The 21503-nt window shown below is 32.2% G+C and overlaps 2 protein-coding genes across 2 annotated transcripts; both read right to left on the bottom strand.

Annotated features, from left to right (window-relative positions):
• Nucleotides 1-5921: 5921 nt before the first annotated feature.
• On the bottom strand, nucleotides 5922-8528 carry PTEN1 (Calcium/lipid-binding (CaLB) phosphatase). Its single transcript, XM_037636059.2, has 7 exons — nucleotides 8280-8528; nucleotides 7871-8182; nucleotides 7608-7784; nucleotides 7404-7517; nucleotides 7136-7324; nucleotides 6718-7056; nucleotides 5922-6585 (listed from the first exon to the last, which is right to left on the bottom strand). The coding sequence occupies exons 2-7, from the start codon at nucleotides 8156-8158 to the stop codon at nucleotides 6430-6432; spliced, it is 1263 nt and encodes a 420-aa protein (XP_037491987.1). The 5' UTR covers nucleotides 8159-8182; nucleotides 8280-8528; the 3' UTR covers nucleotides 5922-6429.
• Nucleotides 8529-8662: 134 nt separating this feature from the next.
• On the bottom strand, nucleotides 8663-13266 carry DND1 (Cyclic nucleotide-regulated ion channel family protein). Its single transcript, XM_012229388.4, has 8 exons — nucleotides 13109-13266; nucleotides 11897-12557; nucleotides 10556-10771; nucleotides 10146-10462; nucleotides 9936-10047; nucleotides 9589-9825; nucleotides 9425-9511; nucleotides 8663-9345 (listed from the first exon to the last, which is right to left on the bottom strand). The coding sequence occupies exons 1-8, from the start codon at nucleotides 13144-13146 to the stop codon at nucleotides 8860-8862; spliced, it is 2154 nt and encodes a 717-aa protein (XP_012084778.1). The 5' UTR covers nucleotides 13147-13266; the 3' UTR covers nucleotides 8663-8859.
• Nucleotides 13267-21503: the final 8237 nt, after the last annotated feature.

Below are 21503 nucleotides of genomic sequence, written 5' to 3'. Positions count from 1 at the left end.
TCCATCAGGGTACGACCCAACACTGAAACTTCCCTCATGCAGATTCTGGTCCCAAGCTTTCATATCATATTGAAAATTTGGGCCCTAAGAGGGCATTAATCAAATCAAATTCAATTATATATTTAATATTGGGTTTATAATGAGCTGAGCTTTCCTTTTAATATAAAATGGCCTAAGCCATTTTGATTGGTTCGCCCTTCACATTATACGTCTTTTTTATTTAGTTGTATTTATCCGATGTGGGATTACCCACTACTCCAACATTAAATCAAATGTGTATAACTTTAATTAATAGAGTATATTATTATAATATTTAATATCATATTTGGTTTCAATAATAATATTAATTGTTTATGAAAACGAATTTGAATAGCAATACAGAGTCATGTAATTAATTATTTATGTAAAAGAAATATAAGTAATGAATTATGTAAAACAATTTGGGCCATAAAATTTACATATTTTATAAATTTCGGATTCTCTTATTCAGTTGAGAAAAATATATATCATAATCCTTTTTTTTAGTATATAAAAGTGTGGCACAAAGATAGGAAGCAGAAAGATACTTTACTGTTCCATTATGTTTAATATTTATACACAACTATCTCTCTATAATTCTGTTGCAAGAGATAAATGAAAGCACAGCTAAATACATATCAAATTATAACAAAATGCAACTACTAAGCCTTATCTATACAGTTGGCTTATTACTCCCCCGCAAGATTGGGGTTCGATTACAAACACCAATCTTGAACCGGTTTTTGACAAATACAGTCTTGGATAAAGGTTTTATCAGAAGATCAGCTAACTGATCTTTTGACGAAACATGAGCAATTCGTAACTGTTTCTTTTGCACAAGATCTCTGACAAAATGTAAATCAATCTCAATATGCTTCATCCGAGAGTGATAAACAGGATTATGACAAGCATACGTAGTTGATATATTATCACAATAAAGCACTGGCTGTGGAACATTAATTCCCATCTCAGACAATAACGAACTAGTCCAAATTACCTCTGAAGCGGCGGATGCAACAGCTCGATATTCAGCTTCCGTCGACGAGCGAGCTACTGCTTTTTGCTTCCTAGAAGTCCACGAAATTGGGACTGTTCCAAGGTATAATATGTAACCTGTTGTTGAGATCCTATCAGAGGAATCACCAGCCCAATCCGCATCGGAGAAGGCATGAAATACAAATGAAGACTGAGGCCTTATTAATATTCCATAATCGAATGTAGCTTTGAGATAACGTAACAACCTCTTAAGAGCATCCCAGTGATGTTCAGTTGGACTTTGCATGAACTGAGACAAACGATTAACACAGAAGCAAATATCCGGTCTTGTCCAAGTTAAATATTGTAGAGCTCCTATCACCTTTCTGTATTCAGATGGATTGACCTCCTGAGATTTGGAAGTATTTTTGGACAAAACAGTTGAAGTTGCAAACGGTGTGGATATTGGCTTGGAACCTTCCATGTTTGCTTCTGTTAATAACTTGCGGATATAATGGTGCTGAGAAAGGAACAACCCAGCTGATGTTTTCTGAATATCAATTCCCAAGAACAAACTTAACTGCTGCGGTTCCTTCAATGAGAATCGCATAGCCAATTTCTGAATAAACAACTGGATGACCTTGGAGCAATTTCCAGTTAACAACAAATCATCCACATAAACCAAAATATAACAAATATCTTTCCCTCCTCGAAAAATAAACAGAGAATTATCACTCTTTGACTGCTCAAAACCAAAATGAATTGCACATTCTTTCAAAGCTTGATACCAGGCTCGTGGAGCTTGATGAAGCCCATACAAGTCCTTCACCAGTTTGCATACATAAGTAGGTTTTTCAGGATTAACAAAGCCAGAGGGTTGTTTTATAAATATCGTTTCTTGCAGAGGTCCATGAAGGAACGCATTATTAACGTCCAATTGACAAATGCTCCAATTGTTCGAGACTGCAAGGGCCAAAATTATTCGAATTGTGGCAGGCTTTGAAACTGGACTGAATGTTTCATCGAAATCTACTCCTGGACGCTGATTATATCCTTTAGCCACCAGTCTCGCTTTGTACTTTGAAATCGACCCATCCGGATTCTGCTTGACACGAAAAACCCATTTGCATCCTATTAAATTCTGACCACTGCAAGGAGGAACAAGGATCCAAGTCCCGTTAGTCATTAAAGCATCAAACTCAAAAGACATTGCCTGCCGCCATTCTGGAATCTTTAGTGCCTGAGATACACATGTTGGTTCTATAAACAGAGGAAGAGGATACTTTGTAACAGAGTTTAGACGTTTTGGTTTGAAAATATTGTTCTGGGACCTAGTGACCATAGGATGAGTGCGAATAGGAGACTCAGAAACATTTGGAGTTGATTGATCAGAAACAATGGGAAAAGATGAAGAAGATCTTTCGATTGATTCTGTGGACTCAATAGAAGAAGGAGATAACGAAGACGCAGTTTGGACTAATGGCAAATTTGTCGAAATAGACACTGAGGGACTAGAGAACGATGAAGCAGAGGAATTTTGAAGTGATATTTCATTTGAAACCCTAGGCTGAAATGCTGCCGTATGGAAAGGGATAAAATTAGAACCGTCTGACCCTTCCGTTTTATCACCTATAAACCTAGAATTCTCATTGTCAATAGCAACAGAAGACCCATGAACATTATACCAAGTATTGATATCTAAACTCGCCTTCTTAAATTGCTCACCTGGAAATTTCCCTTCAACAAAAACAACATGCCGAGACACATAAACTTTCTGACTTTGTGGTTCATAACAGAGGTAAGCACTTTGGTGTAGAGAATAACCCAAAAATATACATGGTTGTGATTTAGCTTCAAATTTATTGCGAGTATATGGCCTTAAATACGGGTAACAGAGGCAGCCAGATATTCTAAGCTTAGTATAATTAGGTTAATGTTGAAAAAGCTTAAAGAAAGGAGAAGACATGTTAAGCACTGGTGTTGGCAGCCTATTTATGAGATAAACAGCAACTTGAAAAGCATAAGTCCAAAATTCAAATGATAAAGAAGCTGACTGCAACAATGTTAATCCAGTTTCTACTACATGCCTATGACGACGCTCAGCAGCTCCATTATGCTGAGGTGTATGAGGAGGCGTTTGTAAATGAGAAATTCCATGGTTTTGAAACATTTTCCTTAAGGCAATATACTCTCCCCCCCCCCCCCAATCTGTATAAATAGATATAATTTTAGTGCCAAACATATTTTCAACAAGCTTTTGGAAAGCTAGAAATATTGAAGCAACATCCGATTTAGCCTTAAGAGGATAAAACCAAATATACTTTGAAAAATGGTCGACAAAAATCAAATAATACTTAAATCCATAAAAGGATTGCACAGGGGTAGGTCCCCACAAATCAGAATATAACAATTCTAATGGTTTTGAACTTTTAAGCGATGAAACACCAAAGGCAAGTCTGTGACTTTTATTACATAAACAGGAATGACAATCAACGCTGTTAAATGACTCAGATAAACGAAATTGAGACAAAACATAACGACTAATTCTGGTAGCTGGATGACCAAGACGCTGATGCCAAACAAAAGAAGACTCACGAACAGAAGACTGAGCTACAAATGGAAACGATGATCGACCTTTCGAAATGGATGAGAGACGATACAGAGAATCCTTAATGCATCCCTTTGTGATTATCTCCCCCGTGGACAGATCCTTGACAAGGAAACAATCAAAAAAGAATTCAATTGAAACATTATTGGCTAGACAAAAAGCAGAGACAGAAATTAAATTCTCTTTTGAACGAGGAACACATATAACTTCAGTTAAGAAACAAGTTTTCGAAGGAAAAGATAATGATTTAGACCCAACATGTGTAATTCTCAAACCTGTACCATCTGTTAAATGAAGTTCATCAAGACCTTCGTAGGGAGCATGAAGTGAGAGATTTTGCAAATCATTAGTGACATGATGCGTAGCTCCTGTATCCATGACCTAGCTTTGTCTATCATTGGCAACAACATTGTTTGCCTTTGGTTGTGGAAAATGATCCTTGAAAAAATCTTTTGCTCGAAAGCATTGTTTGGCAATGTGACCAGGCCGTTCACAAATTTGACATAAGATTTTTGAATTACCAGCTCCCTTTGTAGATCGTGAATTTGTCTCAGTCAAGAACCGAGAACCACCTGAAGTAGCAAACCTGTCATTCTAAAAGCCCTGTGATGTTTGAACATTCTGTCTAGAGTATGGCCCTCGCCTAACATTATTTGCAGTGATTGGCGTTGTAACATATGAAGAATCAATTTTCTTCAAATAAAGTTCATGAGCCATTAACTTTTCCTGTAACTCTACGAAAGAGATAACAGAATCACGAGCTCTTACCGCTACTGAAATATCACGGAATTCTGGTCCAACTCCATTCAATACATGTATGACCAGATCAATATCAGAAACTGGACTTCTAGACAAAGAAAGATCTTCAGAGATGGCCTTCACAGTCTGTAAATACTCAGCCACAGGTCTTGACTCTCTTTTGAAAGTAGAAAGTGTATCACGAAGGGATAATATCCGTGTTGCATTACGGTTTGCACAAGAGACTCGAATTTTCTCCCATGCATCAGCAGATGTGGAAGCAGAGGATACAAGATGCATTGCTGGAAAGCTTGTTGATGCAATAATCGCAGCCAAGATTAATTGATCTTGACAGACCCAAAAATCATGATCAGTATTAACCTCATCCTTTTCACCTTGACGTATGATTCGAGCAGGACATGGGAAAGAACCATCAACATATCCCATCAGATTATAACCCTTGAAAACAGGCATGACTTGAGCACGCCAGGTAAGGTAATTTTGCTGAGTCAATTTCAGAGGAAATTGTGTTGAATTAAAGGACACAAGTGTTCTTCCAGAGGAATGAACAATATTTGGCAAGTTTGAAGGGAAGCCATTGAAGAGAAAAATAAGTGGAGATCGAAAATAAAAACCTAATAGGTTTTTGGCTCTGATACCATAAAAGTGTGGCACAAAGATAGGAAGCAGAAAGATACTTTACTGTTCCATTATGTTTAATATTTATACACAACTATCTCTCTGTAATTCTATTACAAGAGATAAATGAAAGCACAGCAAAATACATATCAAATTATAACAGAATGCAACTACTAAGCCTTATCTATACAGTTGGCTTATTAGCATATGCATTTATTATTAGGTTATATATACCTCAGTATGTATTGAATTTTTTTTTTTTTTAGTTAAATAGATAAGCACAAAATCTACTTACACAAAGATTAGGAACTGTACACTTTTTTTTTTTTGTATTGTTATGAGTATTCCTACTTTATTTTGGTATAAGACAATCATTGTTTCGAGTTTATGATTTTGTATCCCTATGAGTGTTTTTTTCACATATCGGACCCTTTAACTTAGCAAAAATTATCACTGAATTCAAATGCATCTTACCATTTGAGCAATTTCTCACGGTGATAAAACACAGTCTTCCACGAGGCAAAACCATGACAATCCATGGAACTAATAAATTTTAACATGATATTAATTTCGTTATTTTACAAGAGTAAAAAAATATTATATCATATATGAAATTTCTTAATTCCATCATTTTTTAATAATTATGAAATTCAAATTGATTTAATTTAATTATAAAAAAATCTTTCAAAACTATAAATTTTACTTTTTAATTAAAAGAGAAAATGTAAAATTTTATGGATTCTTTTAAATTTAGGACATCAATGGATTTCATATTTCCGGACTCCAAAAGAGCATTAAGTCTTTTTTTCCATTTCCTTTGAAATAAACCTTTTAGCTGAAAATGAAATAAAGGATTAAAAAAAATTGTTTAAAAGGGAAACATTTTGTATAATAAAAATTATAATATTAAGAAGGTTTTTCTACTTGACATATAAACTTCTAATGAAATATAATATAATGCAATTATATGTGTATTTTTAAAAATACCTTACATTTCATTATAACTCACCAAATACTTACTAGCATAATCAATACAAAGAGTAAGAGGTTTCAGATTCGAGTTTTTTTAAGTATAAGAGTTGTATGGTTACAGAATTATTTCGACCCGTTGAGTCTGTCGGTGAATCGAAATACTTGGTGGTATGGTCGTTAAATTGGGCCCACTAGTATTATTATTTTTGTGGGTTGGTTTTATAAGACTCAAATCTTTATCTATCTGTGGGCTTTGGTAATAGATATATCATATTTTAAATAGAAATCCAAATTTGAAGCACATATGAATATGATCCACTCTGCAACCTAAAATACAAAACTTCATCTTCTTCCTAAAAAAACCACTATCTATGCAGAACTAGACAATGGCAGAAAAGGGAAGGAGGTGCCAACGTTGTATATGTATATTTTTGCAGGAATCTGACTCAGAAAGAAAAGGAAAAGAAAAAAAAAAGATTTTAGAAGCAATCATCGTTGATATCATCATTATCATCATCCGAAGGAAAGCAAGTAGACTTTGAATTAGCTGGACCAAAAAGCAACTCCAAACAGAAGGTAGAACCACATATTGATTCGCCTTTCTTCCCAATTTTATCCAATTCCTTTACTGAGAACTGCAATTTTATGTAAACAAACATTAGTCTTAAGAATAATCAAGTGTCTGTTTCGTACTCTTTGATATCAAAAATCAAAAAATCGCCATAACACTGTCTCGTAATGCAGGACATCAAGAACTGAAAATTTACCTGCAGTAAGCTACTCTTTATGAAAGCAGTGTTGAAGCAGACATAGAAAAGGCGACCGCCAATCATCTTCTGATAGAAAATGACACGTATATCTCCTTTAACCTGTACTGGGGTATTGAAATAGAAGTCAAGACAATTCTTTCGATCAATTATGGGACGTTCTGTGTCCATTTGAACAACAACATGAGGTTCTTCAGCTTGAGACCTTTTTCCTTCTTCATCACCTTCAATGAAGGAGATGTAGTAGCGAGGACTATAATTTCTTTGATATCCTTCACTAATAGGTTTGCAATAACCTTTTGCAACTTCTCCTGGTGGCCGGTATACCTGTCCGGAGATCTGTCAAGTAACAATAAGCTTCATTATTATTAAAACCTGAATAAATGAATAATAGTTCAGTGGTCCAGTATTTAATTACCTCCTGTAACTCTGACACTACAAAGAAGATTGAGTCAGTATTTACTGTGTCATAGAGGCGAATTCTTCGTAGTTCTCTGCTACAAGGTTGAGGCAAGCTCACTTTAGGAGGTCCATTACCAATTCCATTTGGAAAAGCAAGAACACTTCCCCAATACCCCACGTATCGGCGTTGGCTCGGGATTGAGACCTGGAAAAAGAATTTTCTAACATAATTAGAACATATTTGTCTGTTCAATAAAATGTTGATCTTAGTAATTGATGCATACTCCTTGATTGTTTGTAGTCCGTTTATTTGCATACAATTGAAGAGCCTCCTCTACTACCATGCCACTATAAACAAGGTATGAAGATACCATTAATCCCGTTCGACCTTTACCTGCCTGCAAAGTTTAATACAGAACAACACAAAATTTAATACGTGAAGATCATATAAATGTGAAGTTGCTAGATCAAGCAATTGCTATTTGTACCATGCAGTGTACAACTGCAATGTTTTTAGGGTCTTGTGATAGCCAAGAATTAACGCTTTCGCAAAATTGCTTAACCATTTCCAAAGGCGGGACATGGTTGTCATCAAAAGGATACGACTCAACACGACCATGGAAATGTTCTGGATCATAAGATTGCTCAATGCATAAATTATAGACCTGCAAAATAAAATAATCCATTTCTTTTTCACATTTTGTTTAGATATTTGAATTTATAGCAAAAATGATATAGTTGAAACAAACACCTTGTAATGCCCCCCATGTCTCATGTCCAGCACATTTTTCACTTGCCAAAGAGGATTTCGATACATTGCTCGCATCCTTTCTGCAGGAAACGACATTGCTAATACTCTATCTGTAATATATGACATGTCAAGATCATATCCAGCAACAAGCATTCTTCTTCGATGCTGCGAGACCAGGTTTCGAAGAAAAATACTTTTTGTGAGATAATTTATCAATGAATAGTGAGCTTGCTGTAAATTTGTGTTCCCGGCCTTTTCTAGCCCCTGCTTTGCAAGCTTCGAACCCATTTTGGCCGTTCAAATTTTAGATTCCTGCTTGAATATGATTGATAAAGTATATATATAAAAAAAAAGCAAATGAAATGAGATTGGAATATGAACTTAGGTGCATGAATGTATATAAACCTACCTGACTTGAACATTAAGGTACTAATCTAAGTTTATTTGAATTGAAGCGATTTCTATAAAACCTTAATCCTTGATGTTAAAGCCCCAGAAATAGCTACTGCAAAATGGAATTGTGTTAGGGGGGCCAGGAGGTGATGACAAACCCCATGTTCTTTTTGGTGCAAAGTGATGAAAGATGGTATAGGATTTGGATGATGTATATGCTAAATTTGGGGCAAGCTTTAATTTGCCTCCCTTTCATTTCTCAGCCCTTAATTCTTAGGCAAATAGGGCATTACCTCTAAAATAAAACTCCATGTTTCTCTCTTCTTACTCTACCAAGCAAAAATAGTTATAACAGGAAGATTAAAATTATTTTCACAGTGGTTTTTCAATAGCAGCCCATTAACTAAAAATTTATCTTTATTACCTTGTGACAAAAAAAAAAAAATCTTATTTCCCCTTAATGCTAATAATAATTATACAAAAAAGAAAGTCTACTTATTCCATGGCTTGCTATGGAGAAATTTTTCTCCCTAAACAAACAAGATTGACTCTATTAAACAATGGAAGACAACGGAAGATGAATGCTAAACATAATTCTACTCAAGGTGATCATGTGGTCTAATTGACATGAACATTGCAGCGTACTGCAATAGCCTCCGGTCAGAGCTTCCATTATCTGTTGGAGTAATAACAGGACCTCTAGTCCTAGTCCTATACCTTCGCCAAGCAAATTGTAAATTAACTGCTGCCCATGTTCGCCAATTCGACGAGTAATATCTAGCTGTTCGCTTAAGCCTTTCGTTGGCAAATTTGTAACGGAAGTGGTCTGTTATATAACGAAGATGATTTGCATCAAGGCCGAATGCTTCTGTTGATTCTATGCAAACAAATGTAGCTGACGACGCTGGAAGCCGGTCCATGAACGGGCGACGAAGGCACCAAGATAATAGTTCATCGCCTAGAAAGCCTCCTGGTTCAAGCACACTTGTTGCTAACATGCCTTTGCTAAGACTTTGACTTCTCTTTATTCGACCACGAACAATGAACACCATTCTTTGTACTGGATCTCCTTCTCTTATTATCTGCTTTACAAGGATATAAATACTGTAAAAACCAATTTGGTAAATGAACAATCGAAATTGAATTGAGGTCAATTCGTACCTTTTCATCTTTAGAGAATACAAGAGGCCTAACTCTATCGCATATGTTGTCAAGAATAAGATCATCCAAGTTGTGGAACAAAGGAACCTAAGATGCACATTACAGTTTTGTTTCAGAAATGGGTTTGGTACTGATTCTTGCTATATGTTAATTATGTATATTACCTTTTTTATAAGGTCTAAGCAAAGATAGCGTTTGATATCTCTTCTGAGTCCTTCAGGTAAGTCTTTGACTAGTTCCAACTCGTCTTCCCCTCCCATGGCTGCCCATCTTTGGCGTTCGAAATGGCGAACTCTTTGCCTCAATCGAGACGGTAACTGTCTCCGCCTCATCCACCATTCCATGTCTCTACATCTTAGCTGCATTTTCCTCTTCTTTGCCATGACAGCATGCAGAAACACCTTCATTGCACACACACACACATATATATATCCATCAATTGAATTTGAATGAATTGAACTTACCAAATTTTAAAAATTAACTATTAGCATTCAAGAAATGGAAAGCCCACCTGAATATTCCCAATCAACAAAGTAAAGAGCATTAAACCACTAAGCACAATACATATACTGAATACCACTTCTAGCCAGTTACTAGTTGGATCGAGATCATTCCCAAAGGTACTGCAAATAAATTCAAACACAAAATTATTAGCTCTTCAAAACCAAAAAACTGCTAAAATGCCTTTAGAGTAATAGTCCAGTGATCATGAATGAATCACCTGAGGGTCATTAAGCCCCAGAAAATAGGGTAAAGAATCTTGACCGCCAAAGAATTGCTAGAAATGACAGGAAGAGCTGTCTTGTAAATTCCATAGTTGAATGGTCCAGACATATCCAAGCACATAGGCTTTCTCACTGTAGTGGTAGAGTTACCAACACATGGATTCCCAATTGTGTCTGTGTTTACCAGAAACTGATAACATATCTCCTCTGAGCAAGACAAAGAGAGATCACACTTTGGTCTTCTATCACACTGCTGCCTTAGGCATGAAGCGGCACGTTGAATAGCAAGAACATACCAACATCCTCCAGCAACCTAATTAAAGACAAGAATAAATGATTAAACCCATTTATGTTTGTGTAATAATTTGAAATTTTAAAGAAGATGGAGTGATTAGTTTATAATTACATGAGAAGCAATGAAGTAGGCAATGAGATTAAGGCCAAAACCCCACCAAATTGTACCAAAGATGTATCCTGTGACCTTTTGCATTTTCCTCATCAAGTATATGCAATGATAGACTTTAGGGAGGAATTGAAACATGAAGATTATGAGAAGTATAGTCATTATCAGCTTAATTTGCTCTTCTCTAATCAATTTGGGAAGAACTAACCAGAACACAGCCTGCAAAACCACTAATTAATTAATGAAATAATAAAATTTCGAAACATTTAACCACATTTGATAAAAGATTAACTTTGTAAGCTGGGTATATCATAATTTTTCATTTAAAAAAAAAAAATCATATGGTAAGAAATTATCGATCACTAATTGTTATTTAACAGTTTATTGAGAAAATAATATCTGAAGATACCCATCTGACCATTTTGTAAACATTGAAAGAAAGCATCTAAAATCTATAACCAAACAAAACCAACACATAATAGCTATCACATCAGCACAGGCAGTTAACCTTATCGGGGGTTTTTCTAAAATCAGTCTAATCATATTCCCATCCAGGATTTAATATGTCATTTCCCGCCTTTCGAGAAGTTCTGTACGGATCGAGAACCACTCAAAGTATACTTTTTTTTTATATATATAATTAAAAGAATACAGTTTCTCAAGAAAGTAAAAATAAAGAATCTAACTGTAGTGATCCACACGTGAATAACAATAATATGTGTGGAATTTTTATGTTTTCCTTTTTAAAATAATTTCCTTTCTTCTTTACAGTTAAACAAATGATTGCAGAAGCTTTCCTCCATGTTTGCAGAAATGGTTTTTTGCTTTCCATTGCATCAGTTAGTTTTCCTCCATGATTTAGGCCGTTACTTCCCATCCTAGGACCTAACGTAGCCGTTACTATATCTATGATTATTTCTCCTACTGGAACGTTATAATCTCTCATTTTTCATTTTTTATATCATAAAATATATATATATATATATATATATATATTTAAATGATCTTAAAAAATATTGTTAAAGAAGCCAAAAAAAAAAAAACAAGACGTGTGATTTAACACTAATAAAGTTGAGAATTTTATTTTTATAAATAGGTACTAAAAAAATAAATTAACACTAAAAATAGTTAAAAATTAAAAATATTAAAGACGCCGGACGGTTACTTTGCATACGTGTAATTTTGGGCCGGAACAAAATCAATGATAATTTTCCCTGCTGTAAAGTGGCTTACGTGGCAAATGATGACTGGGCAAAACACAAACTCCAAGACAAACAATAATTACTTTTTACCTTAATTGTGAGCTGTTGCAGTAATTTGTTACTTAAAGTTAAGTTAACTAACCTGAGGGACTGGCAGTATGACAAAAGCATCGAACCAGAAACCTTTCAGAGAACGCACGTAGTGTGATGCGATAGAACGTGCGTCCCACACGAGTTTCCCGCACCCAATAACCAATGACTCTCTCGACACGTACGCCAACCTGAACTGCAACCACAGGTGGCACAAATGTATAGCGTCTACACACGTGCGAAGGACGGTGACGATTGCGGCTAACCAACCATCCATGTACAAGCAAGGGGCCCCGCCTCTCCCAATTGATAACGAGTAGAAGAAAAGTGGATCAATGGCCAAAGCCATTCCACGAGCAAGAAGGAACGCGCGGTTCCATTTCTGCACGCGCTTACTACGCGGGTCGAGTACGGTTCCAAAGGGTCCAGTGGGTAACCGCGAGTGGGTTTGGGTTGAGGGGCATTTCTTGGGGCCGGTTCGGCTTTGGATAGGAACAAGATATGAACCGGCGGATGCGACCCATTCGGGCTGGTGAGCATGGTCGCAACTGGTGGAGTGAAAGACCGGAACACCGACTTGTGTGCAGGCGTAACATTCTACGGTGTTGTTCGGTACGGAATTGTCGTCAACGATGCTGTTGTTGTTTTCTCCCCGCCCGCTATTATCACCGCTCTCACTCTCACCCTTCTTTTGGCAAAGCAATCCAATCCACCTGGAAAAAAAAAATATATATCGTATATTCATTAGAATAATGAACACATAAGCAAATCATTTTTATTTTTATTTATTAATCAAGTTGATGTTATGCATTATTTAAATTCTATCAGCTTTGCTTCGAAGTTCGGATTCAATACGATAAGATAAGGTTGAGTTGTTATCATCAGGAAATCGAATTAGCTCAAGTGTACTGTATTCCATGCTAGTTTTATTTATAACGTCAGGAATTTGAAACTACAAGTGTAAAAAGGTTGGATTAGTTGGAGTGGTTCCAGACTAATTTTATTTACAAGGTTGAGAATTTAAAACGTGAAGTAATGTTATTCTAAGGTTAGAAATTTAAAATTTAGAGTTACGAATGTGTATTAGTTTTACTGGCATAAGACACCACATATGGTGTGGATTCATAAACCAAACAAAACATAACATTAGAATTGTCTTGAGAACTGAATTCCAAAATGAGATAGCAGCCATAGATTAACCAAAAGAAAGAAAATAGAAACAGAAAATAGAAGTAGAGAAGAGGGAGAAGTGTATGGTATATACCTAAGTAGAGAGAAGGAGAAGTTAGGCGGGGAAGGCATGATAGAAAGAGCGAAACCATGGGAAGAAAGAAGGAAGGTGGTGAGGAAGAAGGGTGTTTTAGAAAGAGAGAAATGGAAGAAGGAGAGGAGAATAATGGTGGAGACGAAAGGGAGGAATTTGGAGGGATTATAATAGAAGAAGTCTGTCACGTAGCACATGAAGAGGTGAAAGAAAGAGAGAGAGAGAAATGAAGAGACAATAGTATACGGAACGAGGGGTGGGCCTGACGTGTCTGGTTAAGCACGGCGATGGGTCCACCAGCAAGTCCAACTAGTGAACGACTAAGGTAATTGCAATGGTAACGATCAATCCACGTCACTACAAGTGTTTTAATCTGGACCACCTCCCTACAGACAACGTTACAAATTACAGTACAGCCAGTCTCCCTCTCCTAGCGAATGCCATAAGAAATGGCCGGTAGCTAACAAATGAACGGCAAATGGAAGTGTACTATAAACAGGAAAACCAGACCACATTGCTTGCTTCCATTTTATACGTACGTACCCACTTGCATGGGATTCTCATTATCTCTCTTAACTAATTTATTTTCTCTTTTTTTTTCAAATCTTTTTTTTAGTTTGGTGTTTATGGATTGGGTTTCGTGCATTTTTCTAAATTGACTAGATTTGATCTTTTCTATTTTTAGAATACCATAAACATTTTTTTATTTATAAACTTTTTTTAAATCTAGGAAAAATACTAATATAAATGAGCGATGTAATACAAACGTAAATATTGAATTTCAATTTGCATACAGTATAATGGTAAATGCATATACAACATAGTTTTAAATATAAGAAGGAATATATATATATAGAATAGAGTGTTGTAGGCGAATGCTATTAAAATTGGTAAGGTTTTATATGTATTAAATAAATGATTGAATCGTTGAAGTCTCAATGACATTCTATTAGTCAAATTATGCAAAAATCCAAATAAGAATATAGCATATAGGATACCAACCAAGAATCATAAGATACAACAATATAAAATTATGAAAAAATTAGCTTCAATTATCCAAATTAACCTTATATTAACCCATAAAGCGCGACACAAAAGATAAGATATACATAAATTCTGCAAACGATTTCTGTAAAATTAAGAATTCAATCTGTTAAAAGAAAACACTCATAGAGAGAGGAACATTTGCAAACCCTAAAACAAAAATAATCTCGAAACTGAAAAGACATAGGCATAGCACAGTATATTGTGGTAAGAAAATACATAAACATGAATGAATATTGAGGACATACAGGAAAAAAACATGTCATATATGTAGTAATAATTTACTGATTAGGGGGGACCTAGCTAGCATGTGGTTCTCTTGATTTCTACTTGGGAAAATAACAAAAAAATGTTAGAAAAACGTGTTCAGAGACAGTTATAGTTCAATTAAGAGATTTGGATGTTACTAATTAATTAGTTCAATGTAGCATTCACTTGGTGAAATTCAGGTGGCTGTCTATTTTAAATACTCCAATATGCTCTCCCTTTCCTATATCTTTCACCCATCTCTACCAATAAAAAATAACCAAAGTGGAGCAGGGCTTCCGATAATTACTGTACTCACTACAGTTAATTAATGATTGTATTCCACAACAACTTTTTAAGTAGATTTAACTTTTTGACTAGTCAAAACGTTAAATGCTATTTTTTATAGTATTCAGTAATATGACATTTGAACTAGTTTTTAGATATTAACGTATCATTTTATAAAAAGTTAATTCATATAACATTAAGCTTTTAACATTTTACGAAACGCTACTAAAACAGCTAACAACTAAACGCTACTAAAACTGCTAACAGCCACCAAAATAGTTAATTTTACCGAATAAACTTAACATGGTAATAAAGCCTCTAGAAGTCTAGGGCCATCACAGTAAGGACAAAAGCAATTTATTGTGTTTTAACTTGTTATGAAATTTATGCATCCATCTCATTAGATAATAAGACTTGTCATTCAATAGTGGCTAATTAAATAATTAGAGGGAAACATTAATTACTAATCTAGCAGTAATTAAATGATTTTATCTATCTACTTTATTGAAATTAAATTCTAGCTAGAAACCCTAATCCCTTTAATATAGATTTCTTGTATGCTAGAAAAGAGAACTAGGGTTTCTAATGTACCAACAAAAAAGCTAAGACTAATTCCACTTTCTGATCTAGCATTACTCTCGCAACAAAAGTATATATACATGTCAGAAACTCTTAATTATTAGAAACCTAATCAATAAGAACCAGACCAGCAAAAACAATTGAAAAAAAAAAATTCAAGCAAGCAACTTGTAAGCCATTAATAATGTCAAATGGGGAAGATATAAACAATATATTTGATTGATTGAGGTAGAATATAATTAATAATATCAAACTCAGAAGATATGCTTTAGATTGAAAGTGTAGAAGACCCATCTTTTCCAATAACTGAATTGTATAAATGTATGGTCTTCATTCATAAAACAACATATGGGGTAGGCCATTTCATTTTTGTTATTTTCTTGAAATTAGATATATATGTATCCTCAAAAATAATAATTATATAACTGGCTTAATTATTATTTTCAGAAAAGCAAAAAAAATTATGATGATGTTTCTGTTATTTTGGTTATTTGTTTTTGAATAATAATTGTATGACAAGAGAATAAAATTGAATAAATACATTAAATGAATTATTGCAATTTTGCAACCCTAATTGATAAAGTGGTATGGATGATTCTTGTCCCTTCTAATGATTCTAAAACCATACTGTACGTATAACTGTATTCTACAAGATGTTGATTGTATAAACGAAAGTATTCTTTTTCAGTGGGATATACGTGTGTATGTTTTCTGAAAGTTTATCTTGAAAATTTGATTATTATTTATGTTTTGTGCTTAATTTGATCATTTTATATATTTTGAAGCGCATATATTCTCTTCATCCATCCATCTATATATATATATATATATATATATATATATATATATATATATATATATATATATATATATATATATATATATATTCGATAGAAATATGTTTTTTTTATCAGCAAAATAATCTTATATATTTTATTAATTAATCATGTTCAAGAAAAATTAAAAAACTACAACCGAGCCAATAAATCTTTACATATACTCAAACTTATTTGAATTTTGATAGAAATATGATAGTGTTATAATTAGATATTTCTATTTTGGGATTTGACTTGGAAAATATCAAAGTTTCTATAAACTCTCGCGATCCGTCCTGATTTATAAATAGGTTTAATTTTAACCATGAACACAATAATAAGATAACGAAAATAAAATGAAAGACGTTCGCCATGGTATCATCAATTAACTTCCATATATCTCAGTTCGTAAATGTAATACTTTGATTTTACAGGGTGTTAAAAAGGAAAAAGAATTCAATCTAAAACTATTTGGAGAGTTGTCACGAAGGTCTGTGTTCTTTGGATATTAATAAGGATACAACTATAAACAGAACAAACTAAGAGAAAAGAAATTCATATAGTATACCCAAAATAGTTATTGCATATTTTATACTTTGTTTTATTTATTAAAGTATCAAATTATTTTAAAATTTCACTTCAAAAATTTCTTTTGTAAAAAGTATTTCAAAATTTTTTCTGTTGTATACTTTGCTTTGCATCGATGTTCATTTTATCAAAATGCGGATATTGAAAACAAAGGAATTATATATAGCTGACTTTAACCAATTTGAAACTAAAAACATAATAGGTCGTTGTTATTGTATTTATATATATATATATATATATATATATATATTAAATTTAATTTGATAGATAACGTTAATTTTTTATTGATTATTTTCATTTGGAGAGAAGAAAAAAGAAACGTTTTTAAATAGATTTTTTTTTTAATTTTAAAAAAAAGAGTGTACTTACCTTATTATATGTCATCATGGAGGAGTCGGAAACTCTTCATATATGTATAAAAATTATTATTCAATTCTTCTCTGTCGGTCCGCTATTATTTTCTTTCCTTGTCTTGAAAATTTTCTTACAAACGACCCTAAAAAATTTTGCCCTTTCTTTCTTAAACAACATTGGTCCACCCATTGGCCTACCTAATAATTTTGCAAATAACATTCCATTTTAACTGATTTAGCCGCTTATTATTTTACCATTTTCAATCTAATCATATAATTATGTATTTTTAACTACAGAAATTCATTTAATTTTTAAAAATAAATTATTGTATCGTATTTTTTTTTTTTCAAATATGAGAAAATACTTTATTTTACGCTACAAATTTAATATTTACCAATTAAAATTATTAGTTAAGACCAAGGGATAAATAAATGTAACAATCCAAATTTGGAAACCTCATTTCCTGTTTGATAGCCAGAGCATAATTATCTCTAAGCCTATTATATAAATCTTTTTCAAATAAATTTTATTTTCCAAATGAGTCAAATCAACGAATGTGAACATAAAATATTTAGAAATAAGGTACAACTCCGTATATGACAATGAAGTATTGTGTTCTTGAAGCTTCAAATTTAGAAATTGGCTTCAACATAAAAGTGCTTAACTTGTTTTATAAGTTAAAAGAATTACTTAAAACAAGTTAGAAGTTATATATACCCTTTACATATATATATAACTGTTAATTAAGTTAAATTATGATAAATATTATAGTTTTTCTTCTCTAATTATTCATTTGTTATTTACTTATTTGAATTATTTGCTAATGTAATTTTTTATTCATTGGAATATTTAATAGGTCGAAATAATATTATGGACCCCTTTGTTTATCAAATCGATAAAAAATATTGTGGTAGAGATTAGAGATGACTTGAATTCGATACCTCTCACTCTTCGTATTAATAAAAAGATGAATTAAATCACAGGCCGAATGACTTACTATATATAAAAATTATAATAGAATAAGTTTTACGTATGGTGTTAAGTTCACTTTCCTAATTTAACTAATTGAAGACAAATAATTGATTTTGAAGATAATTGTAATTATTTTATAACAAGATTGACATGATTAGATAAGAAAGAAAGAAAGAAGATACAATTGGTTGTCCAATCAAAATGAGACAAGTTGCAAATTTTCTTTTAATTATTTTTGTGGGCGGGTTAAATGTGTAATGATGAATGGAGCCTAGCTAAGGGTTGATCTTCTTGGATGCTTCCAAGATGATAGCTACTTTAGGTCTAAAACTTAAATTTTACTCTTAGCTTTAGGGTTTATTCATTGCTTGTGGTACCAAAAACTTGATTTTGTACGGAATAAAAATTTTTGAGAAAACGACTAAACTCATGTTGAAAGGACCCCACTCCTTTTCAATTATTTTCAAGATTATTATATATAAGTATCAGTCTCTTCTTTCTAGTGCAAAAGACTTAGCTCCAAAATTAATGGGTCCCATTGTGCAAAACATTTTTTGATTTTCTTCCCAATTTTGAAATTTCACATGTTACACAGTGAAAAAGATATTTGTATGCCAATCAGGTGGTGATTTTATTTGGTCTTTTCACTTATAAGAGAGGTAGGAGTTTTCAAGTTTAAATCCTCTTGACCACAGTTGTTTTTACTAATTTAATGAGTTAAGAGGAGGGCTACCCATTTTGTGTAACCTGCAGTATTATTTTGGCAAAAAGATATTTGTATGCAATATATATTAACCTTTTCTAGTCTCAAAATAATATAATTTGATGTTATTAATTTGGAATTATCTCTAATTAACTATCTATTTTGGGAAAAAAGGTTCATAATCATAAGTTTATTTCATCAAGAAGTAAGAATAATTCATGTTGATTTTTGTGCTATTGTATAAACTAATGCTTTTTTTAAAAAAAAGAGAGCAAGCAAAATAGTAGAGAAGGAAAATAAGAGGATAAAATAATGAAATATTGCTTTTTTTTTATTTATTTTTCACTTTTATGTTTGGATAGAGAAAAAAAATGAAGAAATAAAAATCACTTTAAAGAATCTAATTTTCTCAATTCATTTATTACTTTCTTTCTAATTTAGAAATATTTCAATTTTATGGCATGAGAGGTCTTCATTCATTTGATATTTTCTTCATCATTTTTAAATAAAGAAAAGTTTTTTAAATATTTTTCTCACATGTTTTTTTTTTTTTTTTCCTTCTAATTGAATTTACCTTTGGAAACAAAGCCTAATAATAAAATTAAAAAAACATACTTTACTATTCAAACTGGATTATAATTTTGGACAGACTTTAGAGTTTTTTTTTTTTTTTTTTTTTTTTTAGTATAAGAAGATAAGAACAATAATGGATCACCAAAATATTTGCAATTTGGCTCTAAGTACTACCTCAATAGCCAATAAGATTTTTATATTTTTAGCTTCAAGATGATCACTACTTTTCATTTGTGGACAAAATTAAACTAATAAGCATATTCATTTATGTTATCACAATGACACTAAGCTTTTTTAATAATTAATAAAACTTTTTATATTTATAAAAATGTATAGAGAAAAATTGAGAGAGAATTCTTGAATCATGTTGATTTTTGTTGAACATTTTTAGAGAAAAATAGATTTGTTGAATATTAGTTATTAGTTGGTAGCTATTTATATAGCGATTTAAATTAGAAGTGTTCAATAAAAATAACTGTTTGGTTAGCTGTTTAATTTAAAATGACAAAACCTAGATTTTGTTGAATATTTTTAGACTATACATATTAATATATTAATTATTTTATAAGAATTTAGATAGGCAGCCACAAATCCTCATCCACGTGAATCATACATGTAAGAATCTTGAGGGCAAAAAAATCAAAATCCTTATGAGTATTGAATCCTATCTACCAATGAAATATTTTTCCATAAAAAAAAATCGTTTTGAGTAGTTTAAAAAATAATATGATGTTTTTTTAATGTTATACTTCTTTATATTAGATACCATAAATACTTTCACAAGTAATTATTAATTTTGATATAAAAGATAATTTGGTCAAATTACCATTAATTTTATTATAATCTAAAAAAGTTAATTATTTCTTTAATTATTATAATAAAATTTTAAAATCACTTATATTTTGAGATAAAAGGAGAATTTGAAAGTTAATACATGCTAAGATTTAAATCTTTTTGGAGTGAGAATTGATTTCATGTTCTCTTTATATTTTCATAAGCTTTTAAGCAAGGACAATAATTAATCAAGGCCTAGGGAATACCAAAAATAAAACAAAAATTGAAAGCAATATCATACCATCAACTTGGCTTTAATATCATATGAGTGAGTGGCCACTTTGTACTGAGTCGTGCCTCACGTTTATGCTGCTGTTGGCTCTGCATCTTTGATTAGACAACAAATCCTTTCTTTTTGAAAATTGTCGCTTCATTTTTTCTCCATTCTTTCTTTCTTAATTTTACTTTTTCCGTGATTAATATTTACACTATGTTTGATATCAGCTTTTTAATATATTAACGCTAAACGCTACTTTTTAATTAAAATATTTGATAACATAGTGTTTGAATTAGCTTTTAAATATTAAAGGTAGCGTTTTATGAAAAACTAATTCATATAATATTTAGTTTTTAACGTTTCATGAAATACTATTCAGACAAGTAACAATTATCAAAACAGCTAATTTTGCAGCATAAACTCTTTGGATACGTTCGGCAAAGTTAATTATTTTGATAGTTGTTAGATGTTTTAATAACAGCTATCTGTTAGTTGTATTAATAACTTTTCATAAAATGCTAAACGTTAGAGTACTTCCCCTGTGATCCTTGTTGTCCCACCTTAGAATATGTAGTGAGATAAGTACAATTATTATTCTGATGCGTTTAATAGTAAACCACATACACGTGAAATTCATTTCTAAGCAAATTAAGTGTAAAAAAATAGAATTTGGACAAGAAATACTTTTAGCTGCATTATTTTGCGTTCCTCAAAATTAGTTGATTCATAGCTTTATTCTATTTTAGGGATTCCCAAAGATCCAGACAGCAAGTTAAACAACAAGTTTGGTGAGATTCACGAGATGAACCAAACCAAAAATCTATAAGCACTAGGAAATATTACAAGTTGTGTCTCGTACCATCTATATATATTTACAATAACATTCTTATTTTTACGTTAACAATATCTAAAATGTTAAAAAAAAAATTTAAGAGCATTACAGTTTGTCTATATATATTTACAAATTTGTAAATTTTTTTATTCCGACGTGAATAGTTTGTCTTGAACCGAATACACTAGAAGAATTTGGTATGATAAATATTAAATATAAACCGAATATTATAATAATACCTATATATGTGGGAAAAAAATCATAAATATTGTTTAAGGACCCACTTGAAGATGATATATGATTCAAAAATTTCCTAAGATGTGAGATTTTATACAAGCTAGCTGATTCGA

This window comes from Jatropha curcas, chromosome 4 (assembly GCF_041381405.1).
Source record: "Jatropha curcas cultivar XTBG-Jc1 chromosome 4, XTBG_Jcur_1.0, whole genome shotgun sequence".
In the NCBI taxonomy this organism is placed as follows: domain Eukaryota; kingdom Viridiplantae; phylum Streptophyta; class Magnoliopsida; order Malpighiales; family Euphorbiaceae; genus Jatropha; species Jatropha curcas.
This window is presented reverse-complemented; position numbering and strand designations above follow the sequence as displayed.